Source organism: Micromys minutus (genome assembly GCF_963924665.1).
Source record: "Micromys minutus genome assembly, chromosome: 4".
In the NCBI taxonomy this organism is placed as follows: domain Eukaryota; kingdom Metazoa; phylum Chordata; class Mammalia; order Rodentia; family Muridae; genus Micromys; species Micromys minutus.
The window spans coordinates 31,603,024-31,619,730 of NC_137973.1; the positions used below are offsets into that span (position 1 = coordinate 31,603,024).

Consider the following 16,707-nt stretch of genomic DNA (forward strand, 5'->3'; position numbering starts at 1 on the left):
CTGGCCTCAAACTCACCGATTCCAACTGTGATTCCAACTCCAAGGGGACTGGACACCTCTGATCTCTGAGGGTACTCATGCCCTATCATACACAATTAAAAATTCCATCTGAGCCTGCAAATAGCTCTGGCTGTGTGTGTGCTTGTTGCTGGGTTTAATGACTGGGTGCACACACACACAACAAGTGTAGAAAGTAAAAATTCTGTTAAAATCTTGTCTAAAATAGAACAGAGTCCCTGTAAACCTACTGTGATTACTGTGCTGGGCACATACCATTGGAAACCTGTCTACACCCTGATGTACTCTATGAATGCACGTGACAGTGTGTCCTGATTTGACACACATGTTCTTGTGTGATCACCATTCTTTTCTGGGTGCATGCAGGGATTAAAAACTATCTGAATTAAAAAAAAAAAAAGTGGCCCACGTATATCCTAGGGCAGGCTTCAATGCACAAGCGACTCTTAGGTCCACAGTGAGAAAAGTCTGATTTTTGAAAGAAGGGAGGGGCATCCAGGTTTGGTTCTAGAACAGAAAGATTTGATTCCTCAGCTACCTGACCCTCCTCTACCCTGGCCACTCCATGGGAAAGAGTTCCTAAAAAATCTGGACCGCAGGCCCGAAGCCTGCAAGCAGATCCCTCTCCATCTCCTCCCTCAGCCCGCCCTCTGCTGGGTTAAGCTGGGTCAGACAGCAGGGGCTTGCCAGTAGAGTGGCCCCAGGGAAAGAGACAGCAGAGAGAGACTGGGGCTACACTCAGGGCTGCAGGAACTGGTCCAGGGTTTGGCTGAGGGGGTGCAGCTGAGATACTCAAATCAGATCGGAGAGAAGGATCAGACTAGCTTTGAGGTTCATGGAGAGACACGAGTGATAGGAAACCACTAAGGGAGGGCACAGAAAGGGTTCAGAAATTTCTCGAATAGAATATTTCATCCCTTCCTCTCAGTTACTAAAGATTATCAAGGATTGGCACACTCATTATATCTAGAATTATGGGTAGGAAAACTAAGAAAATGCAGAGAGGAGGTCCAGAGAGGGACAGTCCCATTTGGCTAAATTCAAGTGTGTCAGGAAGTAGTTTTGGTTATGCAAAATAGGCCTTTGGCTCCAGGGAGCTGATCCCAAGATGGCAGCTGGGAGAGTGGTCAGTGATTAACACTGGAGTAGACGGCTCCTGACTTAATCTAAACTGCCAACTTCAAACCCAAAGAATGAGCTTTCCTCGGTTTCATGGTTGTGTTGTGTCCCGATGCTCCCTCTGTTCTCCCACGAGTGTACAGGTGCCCACGAAGGTCAGAAGAAGGTGTTGGGTCTCCTGAGCTGGAGTTTCAGGAGGTTGTGAGTGCTGGGGAATTGAGTTCTGGCCCACTGCAAGTGCAGTAAGTGCTATTATCTCCCCGGCAGGTGTGGAGGCGAGAGGTCAGAGGTCAGAGGTCAGAGGAAGTTAGTTCTTTCCTTTTGTAAGTGGAGAATGGGTTCAGTCATCAAGCACCTTTGATGACAGAGCCATCTTACTGCCCCCCCCCCCCCAGGGTTTCTTGTAGTTCAGGCTGGCCTTTAACTCTTTTTGGTTTCTTTTTTGAGACTGTGGTCCTGGCTGTTTTGGAACATGCTACAGAGATCTGCCTGCCTCTTTTTTTTTTTCCTTTAAGATTTATTAATTTATGTTATTTATATGAGTACACTGTAGCTGTCTTCAGACAGACACACCAGAAGAGGGCATCAGATCTCATTACAGATGGTTGTGAGCCACCTTGTGGTTGCTGGGAATTGAACTCAGGACCTCTGGAAGAACAGTCAGTGCTCTAACCACTGAGCCATCTCTCCAGCTCTGAACTCTTGATCTTCATGCCTTTATCTTACAAGTGCTCAAATTATTTATTTATTTAGAGATAGGGTTTCACTATGTAGTACTTGTTGGGATTCAGTAAACCCCACCCCTCAGTTACCTAGCAACAGCCAGGTATACCCCACCCCGTCCCTCAGTTACTCAGGTATGCTCCGCCCCAGTGACCTGACGCTATAAAAGGGGCTGCTTGCCCTCTCCTCTCTCCCTTGCCTCTTGGCCTTTTGCATCCCTGGATGCTCTTGCATCCTTGCTCTCCCCCACTTCCCCCTCCTCTTCCCCTTCCCTTCCCCCCTCTCCCTCCACGTGCTCATGGCCAGCCTCTACTCCTCTCTTCTCTCTGCCTCTACTACCCTCTTAACTCTCCTATGACTTGAATAAACTCTATTCTGTACTATACCATTGTGTGGCTGGTCCCTCAGGGGGAAGGGATTCCCAACATGGATCCCCCCCAGAGGCATCCCCCTTGCCCCCATGCCTCAACACACCTCCATGGGCCATATCCCCCCCCCCCCCCCACTCTTCATCCTTTTCCTAACGTTGGTACTGAAACCCGGAACGTCATCTTTTAACAACACTGGTGCGCTGTGTGAGGAGATTAGATTTCCTCATGACCAGATATCTCTTTCCTTTCACTTACCATGTAGCCTTGGCAGGATTTCGCATGCTGGGATTTTAAGTATGAGCCATGTCCAACTTTCTTTCTTTTAAATATTTTATTATTTATTTTGTGCCCTGACCAGTTTCCCCACCCTCCATGTCCCAGTTTTCATATTTTAAGATATTTTATTAAATCACTAAGAATTAAGAAGAGGTCATTTTCTGTAGTATGTTTTTATAGCTTTGTTGAGGTATAATGGATATACTCAAATTTCCAGTGCTGGAGGCACTTTGGAGCACACATGCCATCGTGACATGCAATGCCTATGAACACTGAAACATCTTAGCTCAGATTCAAGACGACTGTTTATGAATGACAATTTTTTTACTGTCCATACAAAAGTTTCTGTTCTTATAAAAATATAATGCCTTACTTTTGGAGAGTAAGGATTTTCCGATCACACATTTCTCTAGAATGTGTCAAATTAATATACCTTTGGATTGTATTATTTAATTGCTTTTTTGAGTTCCATAAAACAAACCAGCGCTTTATTAAAGCTGTGTGTCACCACGCATGGCTGCTTTCATCTTTAATTCATGATGAAGCTATATGTATACCAAAGAATTAGAGAAATATTCAAGGTTTGTTGTCAGTAACTGTCTGATTTATATGCTTATTTTTAAAAAAAGATTTATTTTATGTATATGAATGCTCTATCTGCATGTACACCTGCAAGCCAGAAAAGGCAGTCAGATCCCAGTACAGATGGTTATGAGTCACCAATCACACCACATGATTGCTGGGAATTGAACTCAGGACCTCTGAAAGAGCTCAGTGCTCTTACCCACCAAGCCATCTCCCCAGCCACTATACATACTTATCTCTATACATCCATTTTGCCAGGGATCTGGAGTCACAAAATGTCTGGGGCAAAAAGGGATATCAAGCTTAGGAAGAAACAAAGGAATACGACTGGCAATGAGCTCAGCTGGCTGTGCCAGCATCCCAGTGCACAAAGTCCGAGGTTCTAGCCCCAGAAGGGACAAGCACTAGGGCGTGATTAGGATGCAGGAAGCAGCAGATGAGACTTAGGGCCAAGTACTTAGCCTAAATTTAGCTCGAGGGGCCCATCATTTCAAGCAGTAAGGAACAACCCCTTCCCCCAATCCCCAGAGTTAGGAGAGGGTGGTCATTTCCCTAGGAACAAAACCAGGAAGTCGTCAAGTATAATTAACAGGCATTAAGAATATTGTTAGCATTTTATGGCTTGCAGCTTGGGTTGGGGCTCATGGAAAGGATTACACTGAAGGCTTAAACTAAATGGGATTATTCCTGGTATTTACCAGAGCTTCTTATTGTGTTGCATGTTTGTTGTACAACTTGCCTCTGATACCAGACTGAGCTTTCGAGCGGTTTTAAGCCCTCAGCACCTAGCAAGCACCGATTAGCACTTTACTACTCACCTCTCCCCTTTTCAAATATTGACTGGACAGATGACATTATCCCTGAGGCTCCAACTATAAAACGTGGAGTTTATACTATAACAGTACAAGACACAGTGCCTTAAAGTACCTATCTTCATAGATGTAGAAATTAATTGCTCAAATCGGGAGGTTAAGTGGCCAACTTGGTTGAGACAGAGCCCTCTGGAGGATCCAAAACTTTGGAGGAGGGAGAAGGCATCTCAAAGAGGGGCAGAAGTTTTTCTTCTGTACATGTACCTCCTTGTGTTCACCAACAGTGGAATCCCTAGTTACTGTAAGCATATTTGGAGGTTGGGGGATAGAGGACTATCTATAGGGATTGGGTTGCTGATTTTCCATTCATAGCCCAGGTCCCCCCCCCCCCCCCCAGACAGATGGAAATCTCATCCTAGAGCCTCTCTGAACAACCAGATTTCCAATGCACACAGTTTTGCCCGCAAGTGATCAAACGACTACTGAGACTGGACGCCCAGAACCTCTTCTCTCCTAAGTGCTCACAGGAGTTAATACTCCCGCCCCACTCTCGGGCTCCGCCCCGCTCCCCTCTCCGAGGTCCTGGCGGGCTTACCCAGGAGGGGGCGGCCCCAGCAGCAAAGCTCGGCCGGGCGGAGCTCTGGCCCGGGCGGTGCAGCGGCTGCAGCGTCCAGCTGCCGGACCGAACTCAAGCCGTGCAGACTGCAGGGGCGGCGCGAGCCCTTTCTGCATCGGGGCCCACCCCTGCAACTCTGCGGGTAAGTCCTGCTTTCCGCACCCAACTTTGTTGCCTGTCAAGCCTCGAGTCGTGTGGCGCTAGCAGGAGATACGCTTGTAGTTGCTGGGTGTTCGGGGCGGGGGGGGGGGGTGGTGGAGTGAAGGATTGGGAACAGCCGTCTCCAACAGTTCGCAAGTCCCCAACTTCCCCAAAAAGGACCAGAGCACATCGCTCCCAGAGTTGGCAGAACTCTGGGGTTTGGCTAACTTAAACTTGCCGAGATCTCCGGAGGGCAGGGGCTCCAACTTCGCCGCCCCTCCCCCATCTCTCGGAGCTCCGGCAGTTCCGGATACTTTCCCTCCATCTTTCAAGTATCCTCGGTTCCCTAAAAGCCCATCTCTTCGGGCCCGCCTCCTCTTCGTTACCCGCAGGGCCCCGCGATCCCCCCGGCTGCACACTCCCTGCGGGGCCACCGTGTCGCCCGCCACCCGGAGACTTGCCCCGGCCGCCGGGCTGCAGGAGAAGGGGCGAGGCCCGCGGCGGTCCGAAGCCCGGCGGGCGGGGCCGGGAAGGGGAGGTGTAGGGGGCCGGACGGGGCGGAGCAGGCGGCCTTTGCGGCCGGCGCTGGGGCGGAGAGTTTGCGCCGGTCCCTGGGCCTGAGCTCCGGCTCGGGCTGGGGCGCCTGCGATGTCTCAAGATGGCGGAGCTGGGCGAGTTAAAGGTACCGGCCCCCTCCCCCAGCCCCAGCAGGACTCGCTCGGCTGCCCGCCGAGGCGGGGAGGCGACCAGGCTGGGCGCAGCGGGCTGGAGTGGGCGCGGGCGACGTGGCAGGGGCTGGCTGCAGGGATGCGCGGGCAGCGGCTGCGAGAAGGGGCTGCGGCGGCGCCCCGGGGGCGGGGCCGCAGGGCAGATGCAGGGGTGGGGCGGAGGGGGAATTGTCGCCGCGGGGGACCGAGGCACAGGGGGCGGGGACGCGGGCCGTAGCCGTTTTTAGTAGTAGATAGTTGCAGGGTACAGTCAGGCGAGGGGAAGCTGCTTTAGAGGCGCAGGGGTGAGTCCATCAGGCCAAGAGATATGGCAGTGAGGGGGAGACGTAGGGATGGGACCCGAGGACCAAATGTTGGCTGGCTCCGGGGGACATGATGCTTAGGGTGGAGGCTTTGGGGCTGCTGTCGGCATCTGAGCCGTGGGAAGTAGGCTGCTGAGACGTAAGGGGGCGGGGCTGCACAGGAGGGTACCTCAAGAGCTTTGGCTGGAGCATCCTGGAGACAAGGAACTGTCTTAATGAGGTGCTGTCGTTGGAGAGGTAGAGAAGTGTGAACCACTGGATAGAAAAATAAGTTATAGAGCCAAAGGAGAGATAAAAACAAGTAGGAGGAGCTAAGGATGGAAAGGTAGAGGGACAAGGTTTCCATCACATTAATGAAAAGGAGTCCAGGAGGAAGAGAACTTGGGAGAACTAATGGTCTGCCTGTGACTAGGTCTTCTAGAAATTCATAGAAGGGAGCTCTAGAAGGAGAGTGATCTTGCCCCCGCCCCCACCACACAGTCTTCAGGGAACCACACCTGATGATATCCCACAGAACCTTAGACCATTGCCCCATCTTGTGGCTTAGCCCCATCCATGTCCTGGACAAGCCTGAGTTCTGGCCAATGGGGCATCCACCTTTAAGAGCTTACTTCTGGGCTTTGGTCCATGGACCCCGTTCTCATTCTCTTCAGGTCTCTGTTGAGAAGTTTGCCTTGGTTTCCACCCTGGTGGCTATGTATACCATGTATAAGCAAAAGAAACAAGATAGTAGTTCCGGACTGTTTGGTTTCAGACCCCAGGACAGGGGACTGAGGTGCATATCTTAGCAGACCTGGCCTCTATGTTTTCCCAGCATCCCTTAGTCCCTGACGTACCATGCATGCCCCCGAATCCCGAACTTTCAAGCCTAAGGGCTGGGCTGCCCTTCCCCCAAGCCTCTTCCCTATATAATCCAGACATTTGTGCTCTCTCCCCCTCTCTTCCCCTTTCCCTCTCCCCTCCCCTCCCCCCATGGTGACTCCCTTGGGGCAGCTTCCCCATAAACCTAATATAAATGTATAATTATATAAATTAATCTAATCTGGCTTGTATTGGTGCATTTCACTGGCAGAGAGACAGCCTATCACTGACAAATGGAGTAAGTCTGGTCAATTACCTAGACTTGGCGATTCACCCTTCTCCCCTACAAGTTTTGCTAGCTTCCTTCTAGTAAATAGGACTAAAGGAGTGTGAGTGTGTAAATAGTGTAAAAGGTGGGGATGATGATGATGATGGAGTGTTGAACTCTGACCTAAAATCACTGACCATAAAAGTTTTAATTCAGAACTCTGGGGAAGACAGGGAGGTGACTGGGAGGGTGGCAGTGGGATACAATCCTCTTGCCACCTGGCCTGTTCCTCCTGGGGCTATCTGCCCTGAATTCTCTTTCCTCATGTCCTATCTTTTTCCCAGGAGGCTAAGGCTTTGAGAGTCTGAGCCCTAAGAGACAATAATCTGCTTAATGAAATGTCTGGATTAGGGGTAGGGATGGGGCTACAGGTGGTCCTTGTGGGCTCAGCTGGTCAGGTCAGCTACTCAGAGGCAGTACACTGGCTTTAGAGCACTTTTCAACACTGGGGACGGAGGGGAGAGGCCCTGCCCCCTGTAGCTCAGCTTCCATCGTTTCTGTGCTCTTCTCCCGCAGCACATGGTGATGAGTTTCCGGGTGTCTGAGCTCCAGGTTCTCCTTGGCTTCGCTGGCCGGAACAAGAGTGGGCGGAAACACGAGCTGCTGGCCAAGGCCCTGCACCTCCTCAAGTCTAGCTGTGCCCCCAGCGTCCAGATGAAGATCAAAGAACTTTACCGCAGGCGCTTTCCCCGGAAGACCCTGGGGCCTTCCGATCTTTCCTTGCTCTCATTGCCCCCAGGCGCCTCTCCTGTAGGCTCCCCTGGCCCCCTTCCGCCCATTCCTCCCACCCTTCTGACCCCTGGCACCTTGCTGGGCCCTAAGCGTGAGGTGGACATGCACCCTCCTCTGCCCCAGCCTGTGCACCCTGATGTCACCATGAAACCACTGCCCTTCTATGAAGTCTACGGAGAGCTCATCCGGCCCACCACCCTTGGTATGGCTGACTGTGGTCCCTCAGGCTCTCTGGATTCTGGTTCAGGCTGGAAGGTTTTCCTCTTACGTTTTTATTCTTGAAGGATCAGCAATATGGGATGGAAGCAAGTAGCTTCTCAGGCATGGGCTTGGGGATAACTGTGCCTTTGTGCCCGCAGCGTCCACCTCCAGCCAGAGGTTTGAGGAAGCCCACTTTACCTTTGCACTCACTCCCCAGCAGCTGCAGCAGATTCTCACATCCAGGTACACCTGTCCTCCCCCGCCCCGTCCCTGGGGACTTTGCTCTCTGTCCTGCTTTGTCTCATTCTTTTGCGTGTCGCCGCTCTACCCTGAACACCCTTCTGCTCACCCTCCGAACTGCCATTGCTCTTCCTTGTTGCAGGGAGGTTCTGCCAGGAGCCAAGTGCGATTATATCATACAAGTGCAGCTCAGGTGAATTGCTTCTCAAGGGTGGGTGCTAAACAGGCGGACAGCATCCTCCTCCTCCCCAGCCCCCGCCCGCCTGCCCGCCCGCTCTGGCCCCTGACTCCTGGATGCAAATATCTAGGACCAATTTTTGTTTTGGTTTTTTTCTTTTTTCTGGAGTTCCCTGCTCCAGGGCTAGATTCACCTCAGAAAACTGCCGCTGACCCCATTCATCTGTCCTTTCTCACCAGGTTCTGTCTCTGTGAGACCAGCTGCCCCCAGGAGGACTATTTCCCCCCTAACCTCTTTGTCAAGGTTAATGGGAAACTCTGCCCCCTGCCGGTAGGTAAAGAGTCTTTCCCTTTGGCAAGGAATAAATATTGAGTAAAACCCTCTTATGAAAAGACATGCTTAGAACAGTGCCTGGTGCGTGTAGTAGTTGCTCATTTATTGATGAAATCAATATAATCTAGAGATTATTTAAATTAGGGCTGACTAGTATAGGTCGACTATGCTCCTGTGAAAAGCCACATATCTAAGAGTATATGGATAATACAAACTGTCCTTGATAACGTTAATAAAAGGGAGAGGGGCTCAAAGTTGGGTGGGTGGAAAAGTGGGGGTGGTTCGGGTGAATAGGATCAAAACACATTGTAGGATACTGCCAAAGACTTAATAATAAAAATGAGTAAAATAAAATAGGGCTGACTGATTTTTGTCAGAACCCAGTAGAGGGACACTAGTTTAATACAAAGGTTTAGAAAAGACCTCTTAAAGGTGATATCCGTTGAAGTGGACCCGTGGGACCCAGTGGCTGGGTTCCTAGTTCCTTGGTCAATAAACTCCTTTTACCCTTGAAATGAACCCCTAAAAGGTTCTACATAGGGCCTTGTGTTACAGCGATCCCTATTCCTTTGCTCTCAGGCCTCCCTCCAGAGAGTAATCTGAGATAGGAATTCTGTTGTTAGAGTTGAACCCAGTGCTCTCTCTCCACTAACAAATCCCTCCTTTCCTCAGGGTTACCTCCCTCCAACCAAGAATGGAGCTGAGCCCAAGAGGCCCAGCCGTCCGATCAACATCACACCCCTGGCTCGACTCTCAGCCACTGTTCCCAACACCATCGTGGTGAATTGGTCATCTGAGTTTGGACGGGTGAGCATTGCTAAAGCTGAAAGAGCCCAAAGAGGCTGCAGGGAGCCATCTAGGTTTGAGTTGGGCGTTCATCTTGCTCTTAGGTCTCTCTGCTAAAGGCCACCGTCTCTGGTCTCTGAGAGGCAAAGGCCATTGGGAAAGAGCTGGTGTGGGAAGCAGAAGCTAATGTTCCCTCTCCCTTCCCCAAGTAGAATTACTCCTTGTCTGTGTACCTGGTGAGGCAGTTGACTGCAGGGACCCTTCTGCAAAAGCTCAGAGCCAAGGGTATCCGGAATCCAGACCACTCCCGGGCGTTGAGTGAGTACCAGCCCTTTCCTCCTCCTGCTTTGGGTTCAGGGCTTCCTGCTGCCCTCCAGGCTTCATCAGGAACAGCTCTTCCCTGTAGTCTCCCTGGCTTTCTCCTCAGTCTCAGTTGAGGAGTTAGACCCACAGTGGGAAGAGCCTTTGTGTTCCTGATCACACAAGTCTTGTATCTCAAAGGCTCTGATCCCACCCTACTAAGTAAGAGGTCTCTGTACTGAAAAGCCCTGAAGTTCATTCCGTCTAATCCTCCCATCTAGATCATCCTCGGCGTAGGCCACATTTTGCCCTGCATTGTTTAAGCATCTTCAGGGATGGGGACATCTCTTCTCTACTCCTGTGACATGCCATGGGCCCCCAGATACTCTACCCACTGCCTGTCAGCTGGGGCTGTCTGCTGCCAGGCTGCTTCTAGCCTCACTGACCCCTGGCAATGGCCCCAATCCTTGTTTCAGTCAAGGAGAAACTGACCGCTGACCCCGACAGTGAAGTGGCTACTACAAGTCTCCGGGTGTCACTCATGTGCCCGCTAGGGAAGATGCGCCTGACTGTCCCGTGCCGCGCCCTCACCTGTGCGCACCTGCAGAGTTTCGATGCAGCCCTTTATCTACAGATGAACGAGAAGAAGCCAACATGGACGTGTCCTGTGTGTGACAAGAAGGCTCCATATGAGTCGCTGATTATTGATGGGTAAGGCTCTTTAGCTTCCCTCTCTCCTAGGACAGTCACTAAGACCTCCTCTCCTCCCTTCATGGCTTTCTTCCCACAAATCCCAGCTTTCCCCCTCTCCATCTCCTTTAGCTGTCCACCATGTGTGTGACGTTACGGACCTGAGCACTCTGAATGCATTTTCTCATGATTCCACGACATAGGTGCCTTCGTGGTAGATGAAGAAAGGGGTCTAGGGCTGAAGGTCACATTAGTAAGTGACAGAGCAGTGTGTTGACTTGTTCCAATGCATTGCTGACAGCTGCCCTACCTTCCCACAGAGCATAGCAGCCAGGCACCTCTTCGTTTTTTCTATCACAAAAGCACTTTTTTTTAAAGGTTCTGGATGTACTTAGTCCTCCACACTAACCCCTAATAATTGACTAGTAGTCTTAGTCCCTTCCACAGCCTCTCCTGGGGCTTTCACATTCTCTCTCAGGAAGATTTAACCCTGTGCCTAACCTTTCTGAAGCTCCTGTGCACTTTTACCCACAGTGCTAGGGGTTGATGCAGGGCCTACATGCTAAGCAAGGGCTCTCTTGTTGAGCTCCAGTCCCAGCCTGTGCTGTGTTTTCTATTCCAGCAGCAGCTCAGAGAGGTCCAGCAGGGCAGGTAATGCAGACGAGGTGACTAAGGCTTAGGAAGTGAACTCAGAGCCCTGAGTGCGGTTCCAGCCGTCTTCCAGCCTCATGAACTGCCATGTCCTCCTCCCCTAGTTTATTCATGGAAATTCTTAATTCCTGTTCGGATTGTGATGAGATCCAGTTCATGGAAGATGGATCCTGGTGTCCAATGAAACCCAAGAAGGAGGCATCAGAGGTTTGCCCCCCGCCAGGGTATGGGCTGGATGGTGAGTGACCCCCTGCTCCCCAATTGAGCTAAATCATGGGTGGCCCTTTTTCTGAGACAGCCTTCTTAACCACCCACAGGTCTCCAGTATAGTCCAGTCCAAGAGGGAAATCAGTCAGAGAATAAGAAGAGGGTTGAAATCATTGACTTGACAATCGAAAGCTCATCAGATGAGGAAGATCTGCCCCCCACCAAGAAGCACTGCCCTGTTACCTCGGCTGCCATTCCAGCCCTTCCTGGAAGCAAAGGGTATGAGAAAGGGCTGCTTCTGTGTGAGAGGGGACAGATGTCAGAACTGCCTTTTGGCCACAGGGCAGGCTTTGGGATGGGGAAAGGCAGGAGGAATGGGACCCTGGGCAACTGTTTGGCTAGTTTCTCCAGCTCTTTCTCTCCACTCCCAGAGCCCTGCCCTCTGGTCACCAGCCATCTTCGGTGCTGCGGAGCCCTGCAATGGGCACACTGGGCAGTGATTTTCTGTCCAGTCTCCCACTACATGAGTACCCACCTGCCTTCCCACTGGGGGCTGACATCCAAGGTAGAACACTGACCCTAAGGTGGAGGGGAGGGTCCTGCCCTGTCACCCTTTCCAGACCTGTTTCTTTGCAGAGCCCCAGGGACAGGGGGATTTTTTTTTTTCCTTGTGGCAAAGGAATCAGAAGGGGTTGATTTTGATTTTTCTTTTCCTACCAGGTTTAGATTTATTTTCTTTCCTTCAGACTGAGAGTCAGGTAAGTGGTTATGTCTAGGAAGACCTAAGATTTTAGAAGAGTTCTTTCTAGACACTGATTATACTCTGTTCCCCGGCCCAGTTTCCCTAGGGATTTAAAAATGCTTTTCTGTGAGGGGAGAACACGGCAGCTTGTCTTCCTTACCCCTCCCCCATCACTTCATAGTTCTACCTGTGCCTTCCTAGCACCTCTCTTCCAGCTCATCACCCCCACACGTACTCAGAACCTTCCCTGTGGATGTTTCACACACTTCAGACCCCCCACGAGGCCAAGAACTGGATATCTGAAGGGGCTGCCTCAAGGCCAGGCACAGGAGAAGGGTCTGGGGGAGTAGGGCAGAGTCAGAGAGGTTCCCCAGCTTGTCTTCTCAAGAATGCCGTGGGATCAGTGAGGGTTGGTACCCTACAGAGTGGTTTTGAGGTGAGTGAGGTGGAGTCAGGATAACACATCAAGCTGTGCCCTTCATCCTTCCAGCACTACGGCCCTTCAGTTATCACTTCGATAGATGAACAGGACACCCTTGGCCACTTCTTCCAGTACCGGGGAACCCCTTCCCACTTCCTGGGCCCACTGGCCCCCACATTGGGGAGCTCTCACCGCAGCTCCACTCCTGCACCCCCTCCTGGTCGTGTCAGCAGCATTGCGGCTCCTGGGAGCTCCTTGAGGGAAGGGCATGGAGGACCCCTGCCTTCAGGTCCCTCTTTGACTGGCTGTAGGTCAGACGTCATTTCCTTGGACTGAGTCATTTGAATTGTGAAATCAATCTCCATTGGCCCCACCACTGAGCGGATACATTGTGGGTTCTCAACCCCTGGCTGCTCTGATCCCTCAGAGGTCATTGGCCAGAGGCCAGGCCAGACCTTCATTGATACCTGATTTTGGCCTTATCGCTGCCTAACAAGGCCAGTACTCAAAGGGTTAACATTTAACTTTTTAAAAAAGGACATTGGGGTCTGTTTTTGGACGTGTTCTTTGATGGTGGCACATTCCTTTGGGTTATGGTAACCTAGGCAGTGGGAGGTGGACGGAAGGATAGGAACTGAGGGAAGGAGGCTCAGCCTTTACCAGATCTTCAGCCTCCTGCCCCCTCCCGCAAGACTCCTTTCCTACCCAAACCCAAACTTCTGTTCTTTTACGTCCGTTCCATTCTCTTCGGCCATACAGTCAGGCGGCCGGTCAGAGATGGACAGAGAACTCTATTTTGGGTTGCAGCTTTCTTTTTTGTACATAAATAAGAAAACCCCAAATTATCCAAAGACGACTTCCCTTGCCTTTTACTTCTCAGTGTGACTTGAGGAGGAAACCAGGCCTTAGTTGTGATTCCCAGGGGCTTGGGAGCAGGGTGTGGCCTGTCTACTGCCTGGGTCTCTATTTATCTATTTAAGTTCACGACGTTTTTATGTTGAACAGCCAAGGGCCTAAGCTTCCAGTGACCTGTCTCAGGCCTAGATTATTGTACCTTTTGTGGGACATGGGGGCTCTGTGTCTTCCTTCCCAATACTCAGGCCCCTTCAGGGCCAAGGCCCTATGATGTGATTTTACTTTTTATCCCTGGAGCTGTAGCAGAGTTCTCGCCTACAATAAAGGTTGTGAATGTTCTGTGAGCGCCATGGAGGGGAAGAGATGTTGTTCTTGCTTTTCAGACCCATGGTTTGTGGGACAGGGTCCATGTTCCATCCTTTCACTTAAAAAATCAAAAAAGGACATTTAAAATGTTTATTGCTTCGTATGTGGGCATGTGTGCCACGGTTTTGCATGTGGAAGCCAGAAGACAACTTTATGGAGTGGGATCTCTCCTTCCATCTTGAAGGAGATCCCAGGTATTAGACGAAGGTCTCTGGTTGCCAGGATGTCTACCCTCTCATGGGCCGCCTGCCTTCCTTTGCTGGTCTGGGGTCCATGTGGACTCCACTTTTACCTGGGAGGGAGTAGGGACATTCACACAAACATGGCTACGAGCAGTTGCTCTCCCCTTGTCTCTTTGATGTCCCTAAGAGCACCAGACCATCCTGTAAGGCTGTGCTACCTGAAAGTTGTCTCTTCCCTTCCTCTGCCCAGGTGTTGCAGCCAGAGTTTGAGGGCAAACTTGGTTCCAGCGCCGACCCTCTCTTGGTCCTCTGCTGTGGCTGGGGTTGCCCGCATGAGTATGGACACGGGCAGGGCCAGAGACTGGGCTCCTCCGTCCTCCTTCAGTTCGGTTGCGCTGGATTATGACAGTTTCTGTCTAGGTCATGCCTTGTATTACAATGAACTTTAGTATATTGAGTCATTTAATCCTCCCAACTATTGCAGAAGGCAAGTGAGTGTTAACCTCACCTGACAGAAAGGAAACACATTCAGGGAGGTTTAACCCTTTTTCTATGGGAGAGTGAGGGCTCAGATCAAGGTCTTTGATGCTAGCTAGTCTGAGCACAAACCCTTAACAGTTAGTGTCTTTGATCTCAGATGGTCTTTTGATTATCAGTAGACAAACTCATTCCCTAAGTCTCTTGCACAACACGAAACTACAGACGGCACCCTCCCATACATGCTCATGCGCGTATGTTGTATGCTGATAGCAAAAGGGAAAGTTCTTACCAGACAGAGAGTGGAAGGTCCTGGGAGAGAAGTCCGGGTGTCTTTGTCTCATCCTCTGTGGCTACCACAGCTGCTGCTACATCTGGTCCCAGCCACATAAAGGCATTAACCTCATTTGGATTTACTTGGATCCTGGCCTGGGGTCAGACATGTTGATTCTTCAGGTAGAGGAAGAGGCCACAGGTAGAGAGGAGACAGACAAGGGGCAGGGCAGCTTGCTGCTTGATTATCTCCCCTTGTCTTCTGTTCTGTCACAGCTAGGTCATATGACCTGTCTTCCCCTACTACCAAGCCTACCTGGAGTTGCTCCTGTGACTCCTGGGAGGTCACCAGTACATAGAGAATGAGGTGATGGTATTTGGGGAAACCCCAGCTCAGCCTAGGAGGGTAGGCACTCTGAAGAAGAAGAAGAAGAAAAACAACAACAACAACAACAAAAATCAATATAACATTGAGAAACTTACTATCTTTGAGACTTTGTAATGGAGCTTTAGGGAGACGAAATGCTAGCCCAAAGCCAAAGGAGTGGGTGGTAGGTGACAGGTAAGTGGGACAGGAGTGAGAGCTATGGCTTGGGGACTCCAGTCCATCTACACCTTTCCCCAGTGCCCAGAGCAGACAAGGATTATTCAGTGGGCTTTAGGGGTTGTTCTGTCTCACCTCCCATAACCCCAGAAGGACACAAGAAAACTGGTTCTGGGGCAACAGTAGTCCACACTCTTCCCACAGCTCTCGGAGCCCACATTCCAGTATCTGGGAGTCAAAGGGAACAGGTCAGAGTATCCAAAGCTCAACCCTATCAAGAGTCTTTTCTTTGTTCCTCCCTCAGCCCACACCCAAGGTGACTCCACTCAGGTCTCTTGGTTGGGTCGGCAGACTGGTACCTCCTCATCAAGTTCCATGTGCCCACCTGCAAAAAGAATGGGCCCAATGTGAATGGTTGTTGTCTTTAATCAGAGACCCCATTATCCAGCGGGCAGAGGAATTTGTGGTGGACACAGACCTTGGGTCACCACTGTGGGACTACCCATTAACATTGTGGAGGGAAAAGGCACTTGTTTCCCATAGACCCTGTTCCTAGGTGCTTACCTGGAGGGACCCATAGATTGGGGGAAGTTCGGAGAGTGGATGTCCTTCGGGTCAACAGTACAGTGTGGTCACTGGACTGAAGAATGACTGCCACACCCAGGTCCACACCTCTGTTTGTGAGCGGCTCTGTCCTGAAGACCTCAGGCTGTTGGCTCAGAGCCGCAAAAGGGCAGAAAAGGGGTCTCTGACAAAAGGGGTTTGGCTGGGCTAAGACTTCGGAAGCAGGATTGGGCTTTCAAAGATTAAGGTGGGGGGACTTTCGCCTACAGTGGGAGCTAGCTTGTTGCCAACCACCCCGTCCCCCAAACAGCCCTCATTTTTTCTGTTGGTTCCCTGTCCCGACCTGGATTGGAAGCCTCTCCGAAGCGGCGGGGAATGGGTTGCTCGAGAGAACAAGCTGTCCTCGCTCCAGGCTGCAATGCGTGTGCCACGGCCCGGGTCCCTGCCCGGCTCCCAGGAGGCCACACACACTCTGTGTGAAGCTCACTGACTCAAGGCGCCCGGCAAGGCGCAGCAGCAATCGTGCGGCAGCCATCGCGCTTCTCTGGTCACCCCACTGTTCTGGGGACCGCTTGCCTGGCGCCCCCAGGTGGCCCAGCGCGGTGAGGCGTGCAGCTTCCGGCCGGCTTACACAATCAAGGTTTTCCAGACCCGCTGGGAGATTTAGATAACTTTTGGGGACAATCCGTGGGTATAATGTTCATAAAGCACAAACAACTCTTCCAGTTTCTCACTTCCTTTAACGTTATTTCTGACTTCTCTGTTTGGACAGTAATCCCCAGGCAGAATGATTTCTGGACTGTCATGTTATTTCCCCACCAGCCCAAGGTTCCCCACCTTCATATAAGCCTCTGTTCACCTCTCAGCAGGGAGCGCCTCAAGTTAATTATGCTCCTATATCATATACCTAAACCTTTTTAAGGTAAAGCAGGGTCTCAGGTAACCCAGGCTAGCCTCAAACGTGTGTAGCCAAAACTGAAATTGGTCTTTTGACTAGCTGGCTTCCATGTCCCTCACATCACATGCCCGGTTTGTGCAGGTCTGAGGATCAAACCTCCAGGCCTCATGCATCCCATGCATAGTGAGTGATGGTGAGTAGTTGAACAGACACAATCTTTTTACCTTTAAAAATATACGATCACATT

At 51.1% G+C, this 16,707-nt stretch overlaps 2 protein-coding genes across 3 annotated transcripts; one reads left to right on the forward strand and one right to left on the reverse strand.

Moving 5' to 3' along the window:
• The first annotated feature begins 4,553 nt into the window (after positions 1-4,553).
• On the forward strand, positions 4,554-13,506 carry PIAS3 (protein inhibitor of activated STAT 3). 2 transcript variants are annotated; one of them, XM_080915160.1, is made up of 13 exons: positions 4,554-4,662; positions 7,337-7,754; positions 7,912-7,996; positions 8,136-8,186; positions 8,411-8,501; positions 9,177-9,311; positions 9,503-9,608; positions 10,067-10,301; positions 11,036-11,169; positions 11,249-11,417; positions 11,570-11,703; positions 11,859-11,896; positions 12,371-13,506. In XM_080915160.1, exons 2-13 carry the CDS (start codon positions 7,340-7,342, stop codon positions 12,635-12,637), a joined length of 1,860 nt encoding a protein of 619 aa, XP_080771286.1. In that variant the 5' UTR covers positions 4,554-4,662; positions 7,337-7,339; the 3' UTR covers positions 12,638-13,506. The 2 variants fall into 2 exon arrangements, with proteins under 2 accessions (XP_080771286.1, XP_080771287.1); XM_080915161.1 differs by lacking the exon at positions 4,554-4,662 and adding an exon at positions 5,244-5,343.
• Positions 13,507-13,623: 117 nt separating this feature from the next.
• NUDT17 (nudix hydrolase 17) lies at positions 13,624-16,102 on the reverse strand. The gene is made up of 8 exons (XM_080915162.1): positions 15,906-16,102; positions 15,563-15,746; positions 15,358-15,383; positions 15,134-15,226; positions 14,771-14,869; positions 14,474-14,610; positions 13,923-14,099; positions 13,624-13,814 (listed from the first exon to the last, which is right to left on the reverse strand). Exons 1-8 carry the CDS (start codon positions 16,095-16,097, stop codon positions 13,811-13,813), a joined length of 912 nt encoding a protein of 303 aa, XP_080771288.1. The 5' UTR covers positions 16,098-16,102; the 3' UTR covers positions 13,624-13,810.
• Positions 16,103-16,707: the final 605 nt, after the last annotated feature.